Below are 14,667 nucleotides of genomic sequence, written 5' to 3'. Positions count from 1 at the left end.
ACTGCACTCCAGCCTGGGCAATCAGAGCGAAACGTGGCTGGGCACAGTGGTTCACACCTATAATCCTAACACTTTGGGAGGCTGAGGTGGGTGAATCACAAGGTCAGGAGATCGAGATCATCCCGGCCAACATAGTGAAACCTCATCGCCACTAAAACACAAAAATTAGCTGGGTGTGGTGGCGCGCGCCTGTAGTCCCAGCTACTCAGGAGGCTGAGGCAGGAGAATTGCTTGAACCCAGGAGGCGGAGGTTGCGGTGAGCCGTGATCACACCACTGCACTCCAGCCCGGCGACAGAGCGAGACTTTGTCTCAAAAAAAAAAAAAGCAACACTCCGTCTCTAACTAAATATTAATAAAATGAAATTCATTAGCTGGGTGCAGCTGCTCACACCTGTAGTCCCAGCTACTCAGAAGGCTGAGGCAAGAACACTGCTTCAGAGCAGGGGGTCAAGACTAGCCTAGGCAATATGGTGAGACCCTCTCTCTTAAAAAAAAAAAAAAAAAAAAAAAAATTAAACCTGTAAGCCACCAAGACAAACTGAAAACCTCCATCATGAGTAACATTTACAAACGAAAAGTCAGCAGAAAGGCGGCAACATAAATGAAACACTAAGTTTCAGCTTCTTTGCCACTAATGTGGGGTCATAACCCCACCTGTTTTGCCGACCTGTTAGGACTGATGACGGCCGGTGAACAGGCCAAGCTCCGTGTCCGACACACAGTGCCGAGGAAACGGTGAGCTCAGCGGTGGCTCACACCTGTATCCCGGCACCCTGGGAGGCCTCAGCAGGCGACTGCCTGAGTCCAGGTCAGTTGAGAACCTGTCTCCGATGTGAAAATTCTGTAATAAAGAGGAGCAGCTGGCCGGGCGCGGTGGCTCAAGCCTGTAATCCCAGCACTTTGGGAGGCCGAGGCGGGTGGATCACGAGGTCGAGAGATCGAGACCAACCTGGTCAACATGGTGAAACCCCGTCTCTACTAAAAATACAAAAAATTAGCTGGGCATGGTGGCGTGTGCCTGTAATCCCAGCTACTCAGGAGGCTGAGGCAGGAGAATTGCCTGAACCCAGGAGGCGGAGGTTGCGGTGAGCCGAGATCGTGCCATTGCACTCCAGCCTGGGTAACAAGAGCGAAACTCCGTCTCAAAAAAAAAAAATAAATAAAATAAAAAATAAAAAAAAAATAAAGAGGAGCAGCAGTGGCTCAGGCCAGCTGCCTACGCATCACAGGCTAACCTGGGCAAGAAAAAAAAAATTTTTTTTTTTTTTAAAAGACGGGGTTTCACCGTGTTGGTCAGGCTGGTCTTGAATTCCTGACCGCAGGTGATCCACCCGCCTTGGCCTCCAAAGTGCTTGGATTACAGGCGTGAGCCACCACCACGCCCAGCTTTTTTTTTTTTTTTTTTTTTAAAGTAGAGACATAGAGACAGGGTTTTACTATATTGGCCAGGCTGGTCTCGAACTCCTGACCTCAGGTGATCCGCCTGCCTCAGCCTCCCAAAGTGCTGGGATTACAGGCATGAGCCGCCGTGCCCAGCCAAAAATTTGTCTAAAAAAAAAAGTGGCTGGGCACGGTGGCTCAAGCCTATAATCCCAGCACTTTGGGAGGCTGAGGCGGGCGGATCACAAGGTCAAGAGAACGAGACCATCCTGGTCAACAAGGTGAAACCCCATCTCTACTAAAAATGTAAAACATTAGCTGGGCATGGTGGCACATGCCTGTAATCCCAGCTACTCGGGAGGCTGAGGCAGGAGAATTGCCTGAACCCAGGAGGCAGAGGTTGCGGTGAGCCCAGATCGCGCCATTGCACTCCAGCCTGGGCAACAAGAGCGAAACTGTCTTAAAAAAAAAAAAAAAAAGTTATTGAGGTGGGCGGGCATGGTGGCTCATGCCTGTGATCCTAGCACTTTGGGACGCTGAGGAGGGCGGATCACCTGAGGTCAGGAGTTCAAGACCAGCCTGGCCGACACAGTGAAACCCCGTCTCTACCAAAAATACAAAAAATTATCCACATGTGGTGGCAGGTGCCTGTAATCCCAGCTACTCAGGAGATGTGGCAGGACAATCACTTGGACCTGGGAGGCAGAGGATGCAGTGAGCTCAAATTGCACAATGGCACTCTGGCCTGGGCAACAAGAGCAAAACTCAGTGTCAAAAAATACATTAATGAGGCAACAATAAAAAGAAAAAAAAATGATACAGCCAACAGCGTGGGTGATCTCTAGGGAATTATGCTAACATAATAGAAAAAAAGGCAACCTCAGAAGGCTGCAACTATAGGATTTCATTTACATAAAATATTCAAAGTGAAAACTTGGGCTGGGCACAGTGGCTGAGATGCGAAATCCCAGCACTTTGGGAGGCTGAGGCAGGCGGATCACTTGAGCTCATGAGTTCAAGACCAGCCTGGGGAACACGGCAACACGCCATTTATACATTCTTTCCCTTCTGCAGACGGGGTCTCCCTCCGTCCCCCAGGCCAAAGTGCAGCGGCTCCATCTCAGCTCACCGCCACCTCCCCCACCCACCCGTTTCAAGTGATTTTCATACCTCAGCCTCCCGAGTAGCTGGGATTACAGGCATGCGCCACCACACCCAGCTAATTTCTGTATTTTTAGTAGAGACAGGGTTTCATCATGATGGCCAGGCTGGTCTTGAACTCCTGGCCTCATGTGATCCACCCACCCTGGCCTCCCAAAGTGCTGGCATTATAGGTGTGAGCCACTATACCCAGACGAAATTTTTTAGAGACAGGGTCTCACCATGTTGCCCAGGCTGGTGTTGAACTCCCAGGCTCCAGCAATCCTCCCACCTCAACCTCCCAAAGTGCTGGGATTACTGGTGTGAGTTGCTGACCCAGACCTCTTACAAATGAGATACTTTAGCAATTAGCTAGGTGGTACGGGCCTGTGGTCCCAGCTGCTCACGAGGCTGCGGTGGGAGGATCACTTGAGCCCAGAAGTTCCAGGATACGGCAAGTTATGATTGCACCGCTGCACTCCAGCCTGGACAACAAAGTGAGACCCAGGGATGAAAAGGAAATGTAGAGATGAAGAACCGATTACTGATGCCTGGGGTTAAGAAACGTGCATGTCTCGAAAGTGCAGAGAAGTCTCCACGCACACATACATGCACACACACGCACTCACACGCACACACGCACGCACAAACGCATACATATGCACATTCAGATGTTCACACAAGCACACGTGCACACATGAAGACACACACCAACAGACACACAAGCATTCAGATGCTCAGACATCCGCACACATACTCGCACACGCACATACCGACACACATGCATGCACACGTGTGCGTGTGAAGCTGCGGAATCTGACCAGGCTCTATGGGTGGTACCGATGCCAGCTTCCCAGGTCTGACACGGCACCACGGGCGGTGGGTGAGCAGGACAGTACCCTGGGGTGGCTGCGTGAGAAGCGCACTCTCTGGCACTTCCCACGAATCTTGAACGACTTCAGAATTTAAAAAACGGATCCACTCCAAGAACAAAGGCTCTAAAGAGAAACAGAAAATTCACCAAAAAGCCACGCACAGGCTCTGCTTCTGAAAAGATGACCCTCTATTCATCAAACGAATGACAGAAAGGACATCAGCTCTGTCACCAATCACACGAGAGACCATGCTGTCACCACGTTGGCCAGGCGAACTCCTAGCCCCAGGTGACCCTTTTGCCTCAACCTCCCAAAGTGTTGGTATTACTGGCGTGAGCCGCTGTGACCGGCCACAAGGGACGTTTTTAAGTAAAAAAACATCCACGGAGGTCAGGCACAGCGGCTCACACCTGTAATCCCAGCACTCTGGGAGGCCAAGGTGGGCGGATTGCCTGAGGACAGGAGTTTGAGACCAGCCTGGCCCAGATGGTTAAACCCCATCTCTACTAGAAATACAAAAATTAGCTGGGCATGATGGCATGCACTTGTGGTCCCAGCTACTTGGGAGGCTGAGGCAGGAGAATCACTTGAACCTGGGAGGCGGAGGTTGGGGTGAGCTGAGATCGTGCCACTGCCCTTCAGCCTGGGTGAAAATACCGACACTTCATTTCAAAACAAACAAATCCACGGACCTAGCAATTCCACTCCCTGACACTTACCCAGAGGAAATCCCCTGCGCCAGGTTACTCCAGGGTTTTCTCTAAAAACAGAGGTGTCTGCTCTGACTCGTCATTCCGAGCATGTGTTACACTTACAGTCGCACAGAGAAAGCTACGGGGAAATTAAAAATAGGAAGGACTTTCCTTTTCTCTGTCAGCGAGCATTTCCTGGTGTCTCTCGTGGCCTAGGATCCTGTCTTTTTTGGCAGAAGACGAGGTGTCACTCAGAGATCTGTGCCTCAAGGTTTCCAAAAATGGGACGTGGTGTGCAGAAGGCATACAAAAATTACTCCCGTTTTAAATGTTTTCCAGTCCAGACAACCAGGAAATCCTGGTTTTCACTAAGTCCATCCCTAATGCCTTTTTTGTTTCGCTTTTGTTTTGAGACAGGGTCTGGCTGTGTCGCCCAGGCTGCAGTGCAGAGGTGCGATCTTGGCTCACTGGAGCCTCCGCCTCCCAGGCTCCAGCAATCCTCCTGCCTCAGCCTCCCAAGTAGCTGGAACCACAAGTGTGCGCCACCACACCCAGCTAAGCTTTGCATTTTTACTAGAGATGGGGTTTCGCTGTGCTGCCCAGGGTGGTTTCAAGTTCGAGCTCAAGTGATCCTTTCGCCTTGGTACCCTGAAGTGCCGAGATCACAGGCATGAACCCCTGTGTCCCGCCCCTTTCTGCTTGTTTGAATTCAGGTCTTGCCATCACCCAGGCTGGAGTGCAATGGCTCAGTGCAGCCTTGACCTCCTGGCATCAAGCGATCCTCCTGCCTCAGCCTCCTGAAGTGCTGGGATTACAGGCATGAGCCACCTCACCCAGTACCTAACTCCTCTCTTTACATCGATTTCTAAGTATTAATAAATGTCGAAGAACAGGCAGACTCTTCACAAGACAAGAGCTCACGCCGAGTTAATTTTCAGGCACACCTTTCCTGCCTGCCTGCGCTTCTGACTCTCAGATCTGAAGTTCCCTTTCAAACGAGTTCAAGAGAAACAAGGTGACTTAAACGGGTACTAGAGTAACGTGCATGAGGAAGGCGCCCAGGTGGAGAACGCAGCCGGAGGACCCCATAAGCACTGGGGACTACTGGCGAAGGGCGGGGTCCCTGAAGCCCACCGGGCCCTGCCTGGAAGGAGGCCGCACCCACCGTTCCAGGGAAGCGGCGGAGGTTTGGAAGGGTTCGCACAGCTCTGAGGCTCCATCCTGCTAATGAACCCCAAACTCCCCTCTTGCCGGGGTCCCTGGAGAACAGGTGGAGAAGGAGGAGAATGACTGCAGCTCCCCGGCGCTGCCAGGACCCCTCCACCCCTCCCACCCACCAACTCACTGAACCCAAAGATGGAACCGGGGGGCCTGCAGGGGCCGGGAGAGTGGCGGCAGTGAGGGGGGTGCCACCGACTCCAGCCTTGGGGCTCTGCGTCCAGAACCACCCCAGGCTCAGGCTGCTGTTAACCACATGAACTGAACGGGGGTGTCAGGGGTTGCCCCGCTGTGTCCAGGAGCCGGGGGGGGGGGTCCCAGGCTGGAGCAGCCAAAACACGTCCCTCAAGAGCAAGAGAAGCAACACGCTGGGCCACCCTGGGCCGCCAAAGTCTCTGCCCCGATGCTGTGGCAGGGACGAGGCAAGACCCTCCCCGCCTACAGCGTTGGGACAGGGCCAGAGCTCCTGGGGCAGCTGTGAGGAACCACGGAAAACCAATCTGCAAACACTCGAAGGGTTGCTGCGGGGACCAGGCTGGGCGTCCAGGCAGAGGCACCCCAAAGGGAGCATTCTCATGGCCAGGCAGCCTGCACATCACGGCTCTGGCTACCCGGGCACCAGCCTCGAAGCTGGGGGTCCGCACCAGAGCCGAGGGGATGACAGAGAACAGTGGACGAGGGAAGACGCCTCCCACCCCTCCTCCACACCAGGCCCTGCTGTAAGCCTGCACAGAGGCCCAGGGGGATGAGGACAGACGACCTTGGGAGCTGCGCCTCCTCCTCCAGGAAGCCCCCGGGGCTTGACCCTCTGCCTCACTCAGGGAAGCTCAGCCTGTCCAGTTCCTGAGGCTGTTTCCGGGGGGCTGGCGGGGTGGTGTTCGGGGATTTCCACGCCTTAGGGAGCATTCCGGCCAGCCCTGGAGCCACTTCCTCAGGCAGAGGGGAAGGCCATCGAAGGGCAGTGATGGTAGCAAACCGATGACCCTCCACATGGGGGTGGGGGTGCCCAAGTACAGACCCCCCTCACCCACTACTGAGAACCCCAAGACAGAACTGAGAACCTCCAGCCAGAGCCCACCCCGGGGGTATCCTAGAGACAACTTCAAGACGGAACTTTCTCCCCAGGTCCTGGAGGTGGGAAGGACACAGCCTCGAGGGCTGGTCCCAAGGGCCCCCCGACAAGAAAGATGCTGATGTCCTCGAAGACACCCAGAGGCTCTCAAGCAGCATCGGGCACCCACCCCGGCCTTCCCCCCACCTCCTGCCGACAGCCAGCCAGCCAGCGTGGGCCTCCCACGATGCACATCAGACCCCGCCCTCTCTCCACAGCCATCCAGGGCTCCCTGCTGGCCCCGACAGTGACAGCGCCCCCCACCCCACCGGTGCTGCCTCAGGGCTTCTGGAGGAGCTGTTCCCCGGCCTCTTGCTATCACCCTCAGGGCTCTGCCCGACACCCCCTCTGCAGACACCTTCCCCAGAGTCCCCGCTTTGGGGCAGCCTGGCCCTGGCTGGAGGTGCCGTGAAGTCCTGGCCATGATTTGGCTTTGATTTTCAGGACTTTCAGACGTCTCCCCCGTCTGTCCCACCCACCGTCGGGTCAGGGGGGAGGGTGACCAGCTCTTCCACGTCCACCTGGGATATTTCTGGTTTGAAAGATTCCAGGTACCAGGAATCGCCCCTCAATCCTGGGCAAACCAGGATGGCCAGTCACCCTGGTGCTGGACCCTGCATACAGCAAGCGCCTAATCCATGCTTAAAGGAAAGCGGTACAGGCTTACCAGGTGGGTGCGATTCTGCGCCACAACCCTCCAGGGCCTCAGTTTCCCCCTTGTGGATGGCTGGAGATCTTCACCCAGACAGAGGCCCAAACCCAACCCCATCCTAACAGCAAGGCCCCCCTCCCCTGCCCCCGCCCCGGGCTCCCGGGGGTCCTCAGGCTCGCCGGCCCTCCCCCAGCCTCCATCTGTAGCCCACCGGCACCGGCAGGAAGGCGGGGTCCTACCTGAAGCTCCGAACTGCGAGCCGGCCAGGGAGGCGGGCCGGCCCTTCCCGTTGGTGACAGGCAGCGGGAACATCTGCAGGGAGGGAGGGGTGAGGTGAGCGGGGCAGGCGGCAAACCAGACCCCGATCCCGGCTAGAACCCAGGCAGGGAGCAGAGCGGGGGACCCCCAGGGACGTGGAACCAGCCTCCAACTAGGCCCATCCTGTCCTGCTCCGTCCCACCAGAGACCAGAAGACTCCGAGGCCCCGCCGGCCCTCAGCCACGCTGTACCTTGACACCCAGGCCCAGGGCGAGGCAACTCCCAACGACGACCACCCCGCTGCACCCCAGGCACAGCATCCCCGGGAAGGAAAATGTGCCGTTTCCCGGCATTCGCTTTGCGGGGCGCAGCGTCCTGTTTAGACTAAAGATACAACTTAACAGCTCTCACAGTGACACAAGGTTATGTTTACGAGTGACATAAACTTGTCCTCACTTGCCAGCTCTGAAAAGTGAGAGGTTCACCCTGGACAGGTGGACACGAGTCCCCGGACGCCTGAGGCCTGGCTGGCTCCCTGTTTCGGGTGTGTGCACTGGCCCCGGGCGGCAGGGCCTGCAGCAGGGGGTGGGGTGCAGTGTCCCTTACCAGGGCTGGGTATGGGTTTGCCTGGCAAGCGGGGAAACTGAGACGCAGACAGGCAGCAGGTGGAAGACATGGGACAGAGCCCGGGCCCACAGGAAGCCAGAGGGCACAGCTGATCCGGGGTCTGGGCGTGAGGGGTTTAGGACTGCCCCCCCCCACCGCCCGGGTCACCAGTACCCAGGGTACTAAGTCCCCCAAGATTAAACAGCTTAGCAGCATTAACCGGAAAAGCCAACATCAACAAAACCTTTTGCCACAGAAACAAACAAAACCCTCTCTGCCCTGCCCTTCCCCAGGGGGCTGGTTTTAAAGCTCCCATTTGGGGCTCGAGGGATCAAAGTGGCTGGAATCGGGGCCAGGGGCTTTTTGAGGCACGGCCAACCCGACCATCCCTGAAACCTTCCCGAGCCAGCCAGGAGGCGAAGGCATGGCGCCTGTGCCACGATCCTGGGACTGGTGTCACCATACCAAAGAGGACCCAGGAAATGGGGTTCCATCCCCGACTCCCTGGTTCCACGGAAGGGGAAATGGAGGCCACACTCTCACCTGGCCCCTGAGAGGAAGAACAGCCACGCAGGCAGGGCTGGCACCCAGGCTGGAGGCAGAGTTCACCCAGGACCGCACCCCGCCCACCGGCTCAGGTGTGCCCGTCTCCCTGAGGGCCCTGGTATCCGAGACCCACTCTCCCATTTGGGAAACAGGCCAGCCGTGGGGGACAGGCAGGCCTGAGGCAGCCCACATAAGGAGCTGCAGGCGACTGCGTTTCTATTTGCTTTGCCCCCAAGGACAGCAGGGCTGCGCTGGCGTGGCAGGGGCCACAGGGTCGCGGACTGTGTCCTGTGGGTTCTGAAGGCCTCGTGAGCAGCCCAGAAAAGCCCCCGTGCCACTTGGAGCCTCGGCTTCCTCTTCTGTGAAACGGACTCAGGCTCCGGCTGCATGGGATGCCGTGAAACCCAAACGCCCACGGACACCTGTCCTGGGCAGGCGTGGCTGCCATCCTGGGCTTGGGACTGAGCCCCGGACTCCCGCCAGGGACCGCCTGGGACCCACGCACGTCAGGTCAGCGCAGGCCAGCAGCCCCCGGCCCTTCCTGCCCCTGACAGAGCCAGCCCCGTCTGGGCAGCACGGTCCGCTTCCTCCCTCACGTTTATTCGGAGTGGCCTCTTCTCCCACAGGGCCACTCCGGGGCTGTGGGCAGCAATCAGGACTGCCTCTGCCCCCGCAACCCGGCCAGCAGGGGAAGCGCCCGCTCTGGATAAAGCCGGAGAGGGAGACGCTGCAGAGGATGAACGCCTCACTGCGCCCAGCCTCAGTTTTCTGGCCTGGGAAAGGGGCCGCTGGCTCCAACCTGGGACGGGGAGACGGACTGAGATGCGAGGTGAGGAGCAGGTCCTGGGGCTGAACCTGCGCCCCCTCCCCCCAAACCCCGATCCGTTCCAGCCCAGTGGTCTGTGACTTGTCAGTTTAACAAAAACAACCCAACTGCACCTTGGGTTACTCAGCCAGGGAGGCAGAAATAAACCGGGCTCAAAGACACCAGCGCGGCCCTTCCTGAGCCCCGGCCCCTCCCGCCCCTCCCGCCCCTCCGGCCCAGGGCTGTTTTTTTCCGCAGCGGGGGCTGGTGTTGTTTCAGTTTGGGGACTTTTGTTTTTGACAGAGCTCGGTGGCCTGCGCCTAACGGGGGAGGGTTAAATTCAGACTGAAAGTGCGTCCCCAACCTGTTTCAACCCCAAAGGCTGCTGCGGGGCATGGGGGTGGGGGCAGGACTTAAGCACATCTGCAGACAGGCCAGAAGAAACAGACCCAGGTCCCTGGCTTCTCCAGGCACGCACGGCACGTGGCCCCGAAGCCCAGGGTCTCCATGACGCCCAGTAGCGGCCAGTGCCTGACGACGGGGCTCTGGGGCTCCAGCCTCACTGTGCCTGCCTGAGCTGACTTCCAACGGCTGGCACCCTCTGAGCCTCCATCCGTCCAGCTGGATAATGGGTTGTTCAGGGACAGGTCCAAGCGCCTGGGACTCCCAGGGAGCTGCCCTGCCCTCCCCACTGGCCTGCCTGCTCCCCAGTGATGACCTGATGACCGTGACTGTCACAACGGTGGCGCTGCTGTCTGCCCTGCAGAATGTGTCAAGCCCGGCTCCTGGCATCGTCTTCAGCACCCACGTGTGACTAACCGCACAGTCAGCTTCACACCTGTGTCCTCTTGCCCACCAGGGGAGTCCCGTACGGGCCAGGTGGTGCCTACCCCATTCACAGAGGGTGGGCCGCTCAGCACGGGGCACTCCCTTTTTTTTTCTTTGAAACAGAGTCTTACTCTAATGCCCAAGACGGAGTGCACTGGCACAATCACAGATCACTGCAGCCTCAACCCTCAGGGATCAAGAGATCCTCCTTGCCTCAGCCTCCGGAGTAGCTGGGACCACAGGCACACGCCACCATGCCTGGCTAATTTTTTTTTTTTTTTTAAAGAAATGGGGATGGCCAGGTCCGGTGGCTGACGCCTGTAATCCTAGCACTTTGGGAGGCCCAGGTGGGTGGATCACCTGAGGTCAGGAGTTCAAGACCAGCCTGGCCATGCTGGTGAAACCCTATCCTTAAAATAAATAAATAAAAATTAGAAAATAAAAAAAAAAGAAATGGGGTTTTGGGCCAGGCACGGTGGCTCATTCCTGCAATCCCAGCATTCTGGGAGGCAGAAGTGGCTGGATCACCTGAGTTCAGGAGTTCAAGACTTGCCTGGCCAACATGGTGAAACCCCATCACTACTAAAAAAAAAAATAGACGGCCGGGTGCGGTGGCTCAAGCCTGTAATCCCAGCACTTTGGGACGCCGAGGCGGGTGGATCGCGAGGTCAAGAGATCCAGACCATCCTGGTCAACGTGGTGAAACCCCGTCTCTACTAAAATTACAAAAAATGAGCTAGGCATGGTGGCGCGTGCCTGTAATCCCAGCTACTCAGGAGGCTGAAGCAGGAGAATTGCCTGAACCCAGGAGGCGGAGGTTGCGGTGAGCCGAGATCGTGCCATTGCACTCCAGCCTGGGTAACGAGAGCGAAACTCCATCTCAAAAAAAAAAAAAAAAAAAGACAATTACCTGGGTGTGGTGGTGCATGCCTATAATCTCAACTACTGGGGAGGCTGAGGCTGAAGAATCACTTGACCCAGCAGGCAGAGGCTGCAGTGAGCCCATATCGTGCCACTCCACACCAACCTGGGCAGCGGGAGTGAAACCCCATCCCCACCCCCACCAAAAAAATGGGGTGCCACTATGTTGCCTGGACTGGACTTGAACTGCTGGCCTCAAGCGATCCTCTCGCCTCAGCCTCCCAAAGTGCTGGGACAGCACGTGTGAACCACTGTGCCCAGCCCTGCTTCCATTTATTGAAACGGGGTCTCACTGTCATCCAGGATGGAGCCCTATGGTCTTCTACCTTTAATTTTTGTATCTACAATCGAGTAAACAATCCTGATCAGACCCATTTTACAGATCAGAAAACCAAGGCCGCAGTTTGCTTAGCCAGCCAAACTGGGGTCCCAGGACCAAGCTGCTGAGGCCAAGTCCTCCCCACAGAGAAGCTGAAGACCCTGGGTAGTCCTGCCTGCCTCAGTTTCCCCATCTGTAAAGCAGTGGGCTGTACCATGCTGTGTCCGGGAGAAATCCCCACGGGACAGGCCTTGCCATGGGCTGTCAGCGTCCCCGCCAGAGAGCAGCCCACTCCCCCAGCCCCATCCCGGACCTCCCGTCCGAACAGCTGAGGCCCCATCGCTGCAAGTATTCAGCAGACACTCGCCCCGAAAACCTCCCCATGAACTCTGGGGGCAAGGGGTGTCGGCGGCTGGGGGAGGGTCCTGGCTCACCATGCTGAAGTCCAGAAGGTCACTGAGCTCCTTGTCCGTGCCCACGGGCGCCATTCTCTGCGGCTGGTTCATTCTCCTGGGGCCAGGGTGGGCACCTCAGGACTGGAATCCCTGCGTGGTGGACATGGGAGAGACGGACGGGGAGAAACAAGGAGGGAAGAAGAGCTGAACGTCAAAAGCGCAGAGCAAGGAAGTCGCTTAAAAAGCTCCTCACCTGCCCTGGGAAGCTGGAATTCCAGAGTCTGGGTCCCTGAGACCCCTCCCCAGAGGCCACAGGGAGTCTGAAAAATGGGGGGAGGGTGTGCACATATAAACTCCCTACCTCCCCAAGGGAACACCGGGGAATCAAGTTGCCAATTTTAAACTGCAGACAGGGCGGCCAGAACCTCTCCTTTCTCCAGCACGTCTCTCATTTCCAACCGCCCCCCTGGGCTTCCTCCCAGGCCCCCCTCCGGGAAGGGGAGGAACAGCCCGACCCTACCCCACCCCGAGGAAAATTTGGTGACATCCCCCCCCCCACCAGCAGATGTCACAGCACGTTGAAGACCAGGTTGCCCCTAAATTCGACATGAAGGAAACCCACAAGTCAGAAAACCACGAAGCCCTCTTACAAACTTCACGACTTAAGTGGGGGGAGGTGAGCCCTATGCAGAGACCGGCAAAGCTTCCCTCAACCCCAGAAAACCCCAGTAGTATTAGAGGGGAAAAAAAAACACAACCCTAGGTTGCTTTACTGCCACCATGTACCCGGGAATTATTTTTAAGCAAAACTTTGACATCTTCTCTCTCCTGTCCTACACGGGGGGCATGGGAGGGGGGGCCCAAGACCAGAGTGCCCCCGCGTGGTCCCAGGGGGCTCTCTACCAGAATGGGGGATGAGGGATCCACCTGCCAATTCCCATTCCACCCCTGGAAAAAGCAGAGAAAAATCTCCGTCCCAGAGAAATCTACTCCAGGCCCCTCCAGTTTCGACTTTCCCCAAGAGGTCCCCAGGTGGGGGTGGGGGCGGGGGCAGCCCGGGATACACCTCCCAGGCTGGGGGTGGAGAGGGGCCTCCGAGGTGGAGGGAGACCCAACTTCAGAAGTGGAGAAATCCCCTCTTTGTCTGCCAACTGGAGGCCGGGTGTGAAACGGGCGCCCCAGCGCAGCCCCTCCCCCGCTAAGTTTTTTTCTTTTTTGGAGGGCGTGTGAAACTGACTTTGAGAGCTACGAAACCGCACTGTTTTGTGGGGTAGTTGAAACCGATTTTAAGACAGACTTAGTTGGGGTGGGGGGGGTGGCAAGGTGAAACGGGCATTTCTACGGGAGCTGGGAGACTCCTGGGGCGTCCCAAGGACTTTTGGAGACTTGGAGGATGTTTGAAGCCACTTTGCAAAGCGCGGAAAAGGGACCCTGAAACGCCTTTTTCCCAGGGGGAGGCGGCCCAGGAAGCCGGACCCCCTCCCCCCGCAGCCGGTGCAGGCGGCGCGGCCCGGGAGCCTTTGAAGCTCGCAGCGTGGCCGCCGCCTCGCCCGCATTAACGCGGAGCAGATGTTCCCCGCGCGCCCCCCCGGCCCGCTCGGCCCCGACCAGCGCCTGCAGCGCGCGGCACCTTCCCCGCGCAGACAAAAGGACGCCCCTCCTGCGCGCTCCCCCCGAAACTCCGCCGCCCGGGCCAGGCCCCCCCCAACACCCGGGGAAGGGGGAGTCGCGGGGTCCCCGCGCGCCCGGGTAGCGGGGCCAGTCCTCGCGCCCAAGTTGCTCGGCCCGTCCGGCGCCCCCCGCGCCCCCGCCCGGGGCTGCGCAAAGTTTCCCGAAGTACCCGGCCCGACGGTGGGGGGACGCGGGCCTGGCGAGCTCCGGGCCCCTCCACGTCGCCGCCCCCAAGGCGCCGCACGAAGTTGGAGAACAATAACTCCCCGGCCCCGGGGGGCCCCCCGACGCCGCCCCCGCCCCGACTTCCTCCGCGCACCCCCCCTCCCCAGCGTGAGCGGGGCAGGCTGGGGTCCCCTGGGCACAAAGCACCGGGGTCCCGGGCGCGGCCCTCGCCCCCCACCGGGCTCACCTGCTGGGCGCGGCCGGGCACGCGGCGCTCAGGGGGCGGCGGCATGAAGCGGGGGCCCCCCCCGGACAAAGGGGCGTCGCGGCCGGGCCCCCGAGGGTCGCGCGTGGGCGGCGGCGGCGGCGCGCGTGTCCCGGGCCCCACCCACCCCCGCGTGTCCCGTCCCGCGGGGCCCGTGCGTGCGGCCGGCCAGGGAGTCCCCGGGGCAGCGGCGTGCGCGGTGCCCGCGGTGCCCGCCGCCGCGTCGGCTCCGGCCCGCTACGCCCGCAGCCGCCGCCGCTGCCTCATCTTCCTGCGGCGGGAGACATGTTCCGCCCCCTGCCCGCGCCGCCCCGCCCCGCCCCGCGCTGGCCCCGCCCTCGCCCCGCCCCCACGAGCCCCGCCCGGCGGCCCACGCGGATCCCTCCGCCACGTTCGGGCGGCTCGGTCTCGAACCTCGCAGCCCGGCCCCCCGAGCATGCTCGTGAGGTCCCCAGATGCCTGAGAGGCCCGGAGCTCGGAAGCGCGGACGCGCAGTGGGGGCGGTCGGGCTACAGCACGAGGAGAAAACACGGACTATCCCCGCCCGCGGAGGCACACGGAGCGGTGCGCTTAATCTGACGTAAGCGGATAAGGACCGTGAGATTGAAAGATAATGCAGAACGCCCTGGCCAATCGGAAGACGTAAAAGCCTGATGGGCGGCGATGCCAGCCATTCGCAATGAGGCCCCGCCTTGTCCCTTCTCGGCCCCGCCCCGCAGGAGAGGCGGGACTCTGCGAGAGAGGCCGCGAGAAGCGGTGGGGGTTGGTCCTGGAGTTTTGTTCTCAAGTTGCTGTTGCCGCCCGCGCGGCCCCTTCGG

At 59.0% G+C, this 14,667-nt stretch overlaps 1 protein-coding gene across 17 annotated transcripts in view; it reads right to left on the bottom strand.

The window, feature by feature from the left end:
* Positions 1-14,383, bottom strand: part of TCF3 (transcription factor 3) — a 44,591-nt gene extending 30,208 nt beyond the window's left edge. For 15 of the 17 annotated variants that reach the window (XM_039466445.2, XM_039466447.2, XM_039466448.2 and 12 more), the window contains exons 1-3: positions 13,832-14,149; positions 11,788-11,898; positions 7,310-7,382 (exon numbers count right to left, since the gene is read on the bottom strand). In XM_039466445.2, coding sequence (XP_039322379.1) covers positions 7,310-7,382; positions 11,788-11,859 — 145 coding nt within the window. In that variant the 5' untranslated portion in view covers positions 11,860-11,898; positions 13,832-14,149. Of the gene's footprint in view, positions 1-7,309; positions 7,383-11,787; positions 13,362-13,831; positions 14,150-14,263 lie in introns of those variants that run through there. The other 2 variants (XM_074384849.1, XM_074384848.1) reach the window with 2 other exon arrangements.
* Between the last annotated feature and the right edge of the window lie 284 nt (positions 14,384-14,667).

This window comes from Saimiri boliviensis, chromosome 14 (assembly GCF_048565385.1).
Source record: "Saimiri boliviensis isolate mSaiBol1 chromosome 14, mSaiBol1.pri, whole genome shotgun sequence".
Classification (NCBI taxonomy): domain Eukaryota; kingdom Metazoa; phylum Chordata; class Mammalia; order Primates; family Cebidae; genus Saimiri; species Saimiri boliviensis.
Note: the sequence above shows the minus strand (reverse complement) of the source record. Positions and strands in the feature narration are given on the sequence as shown.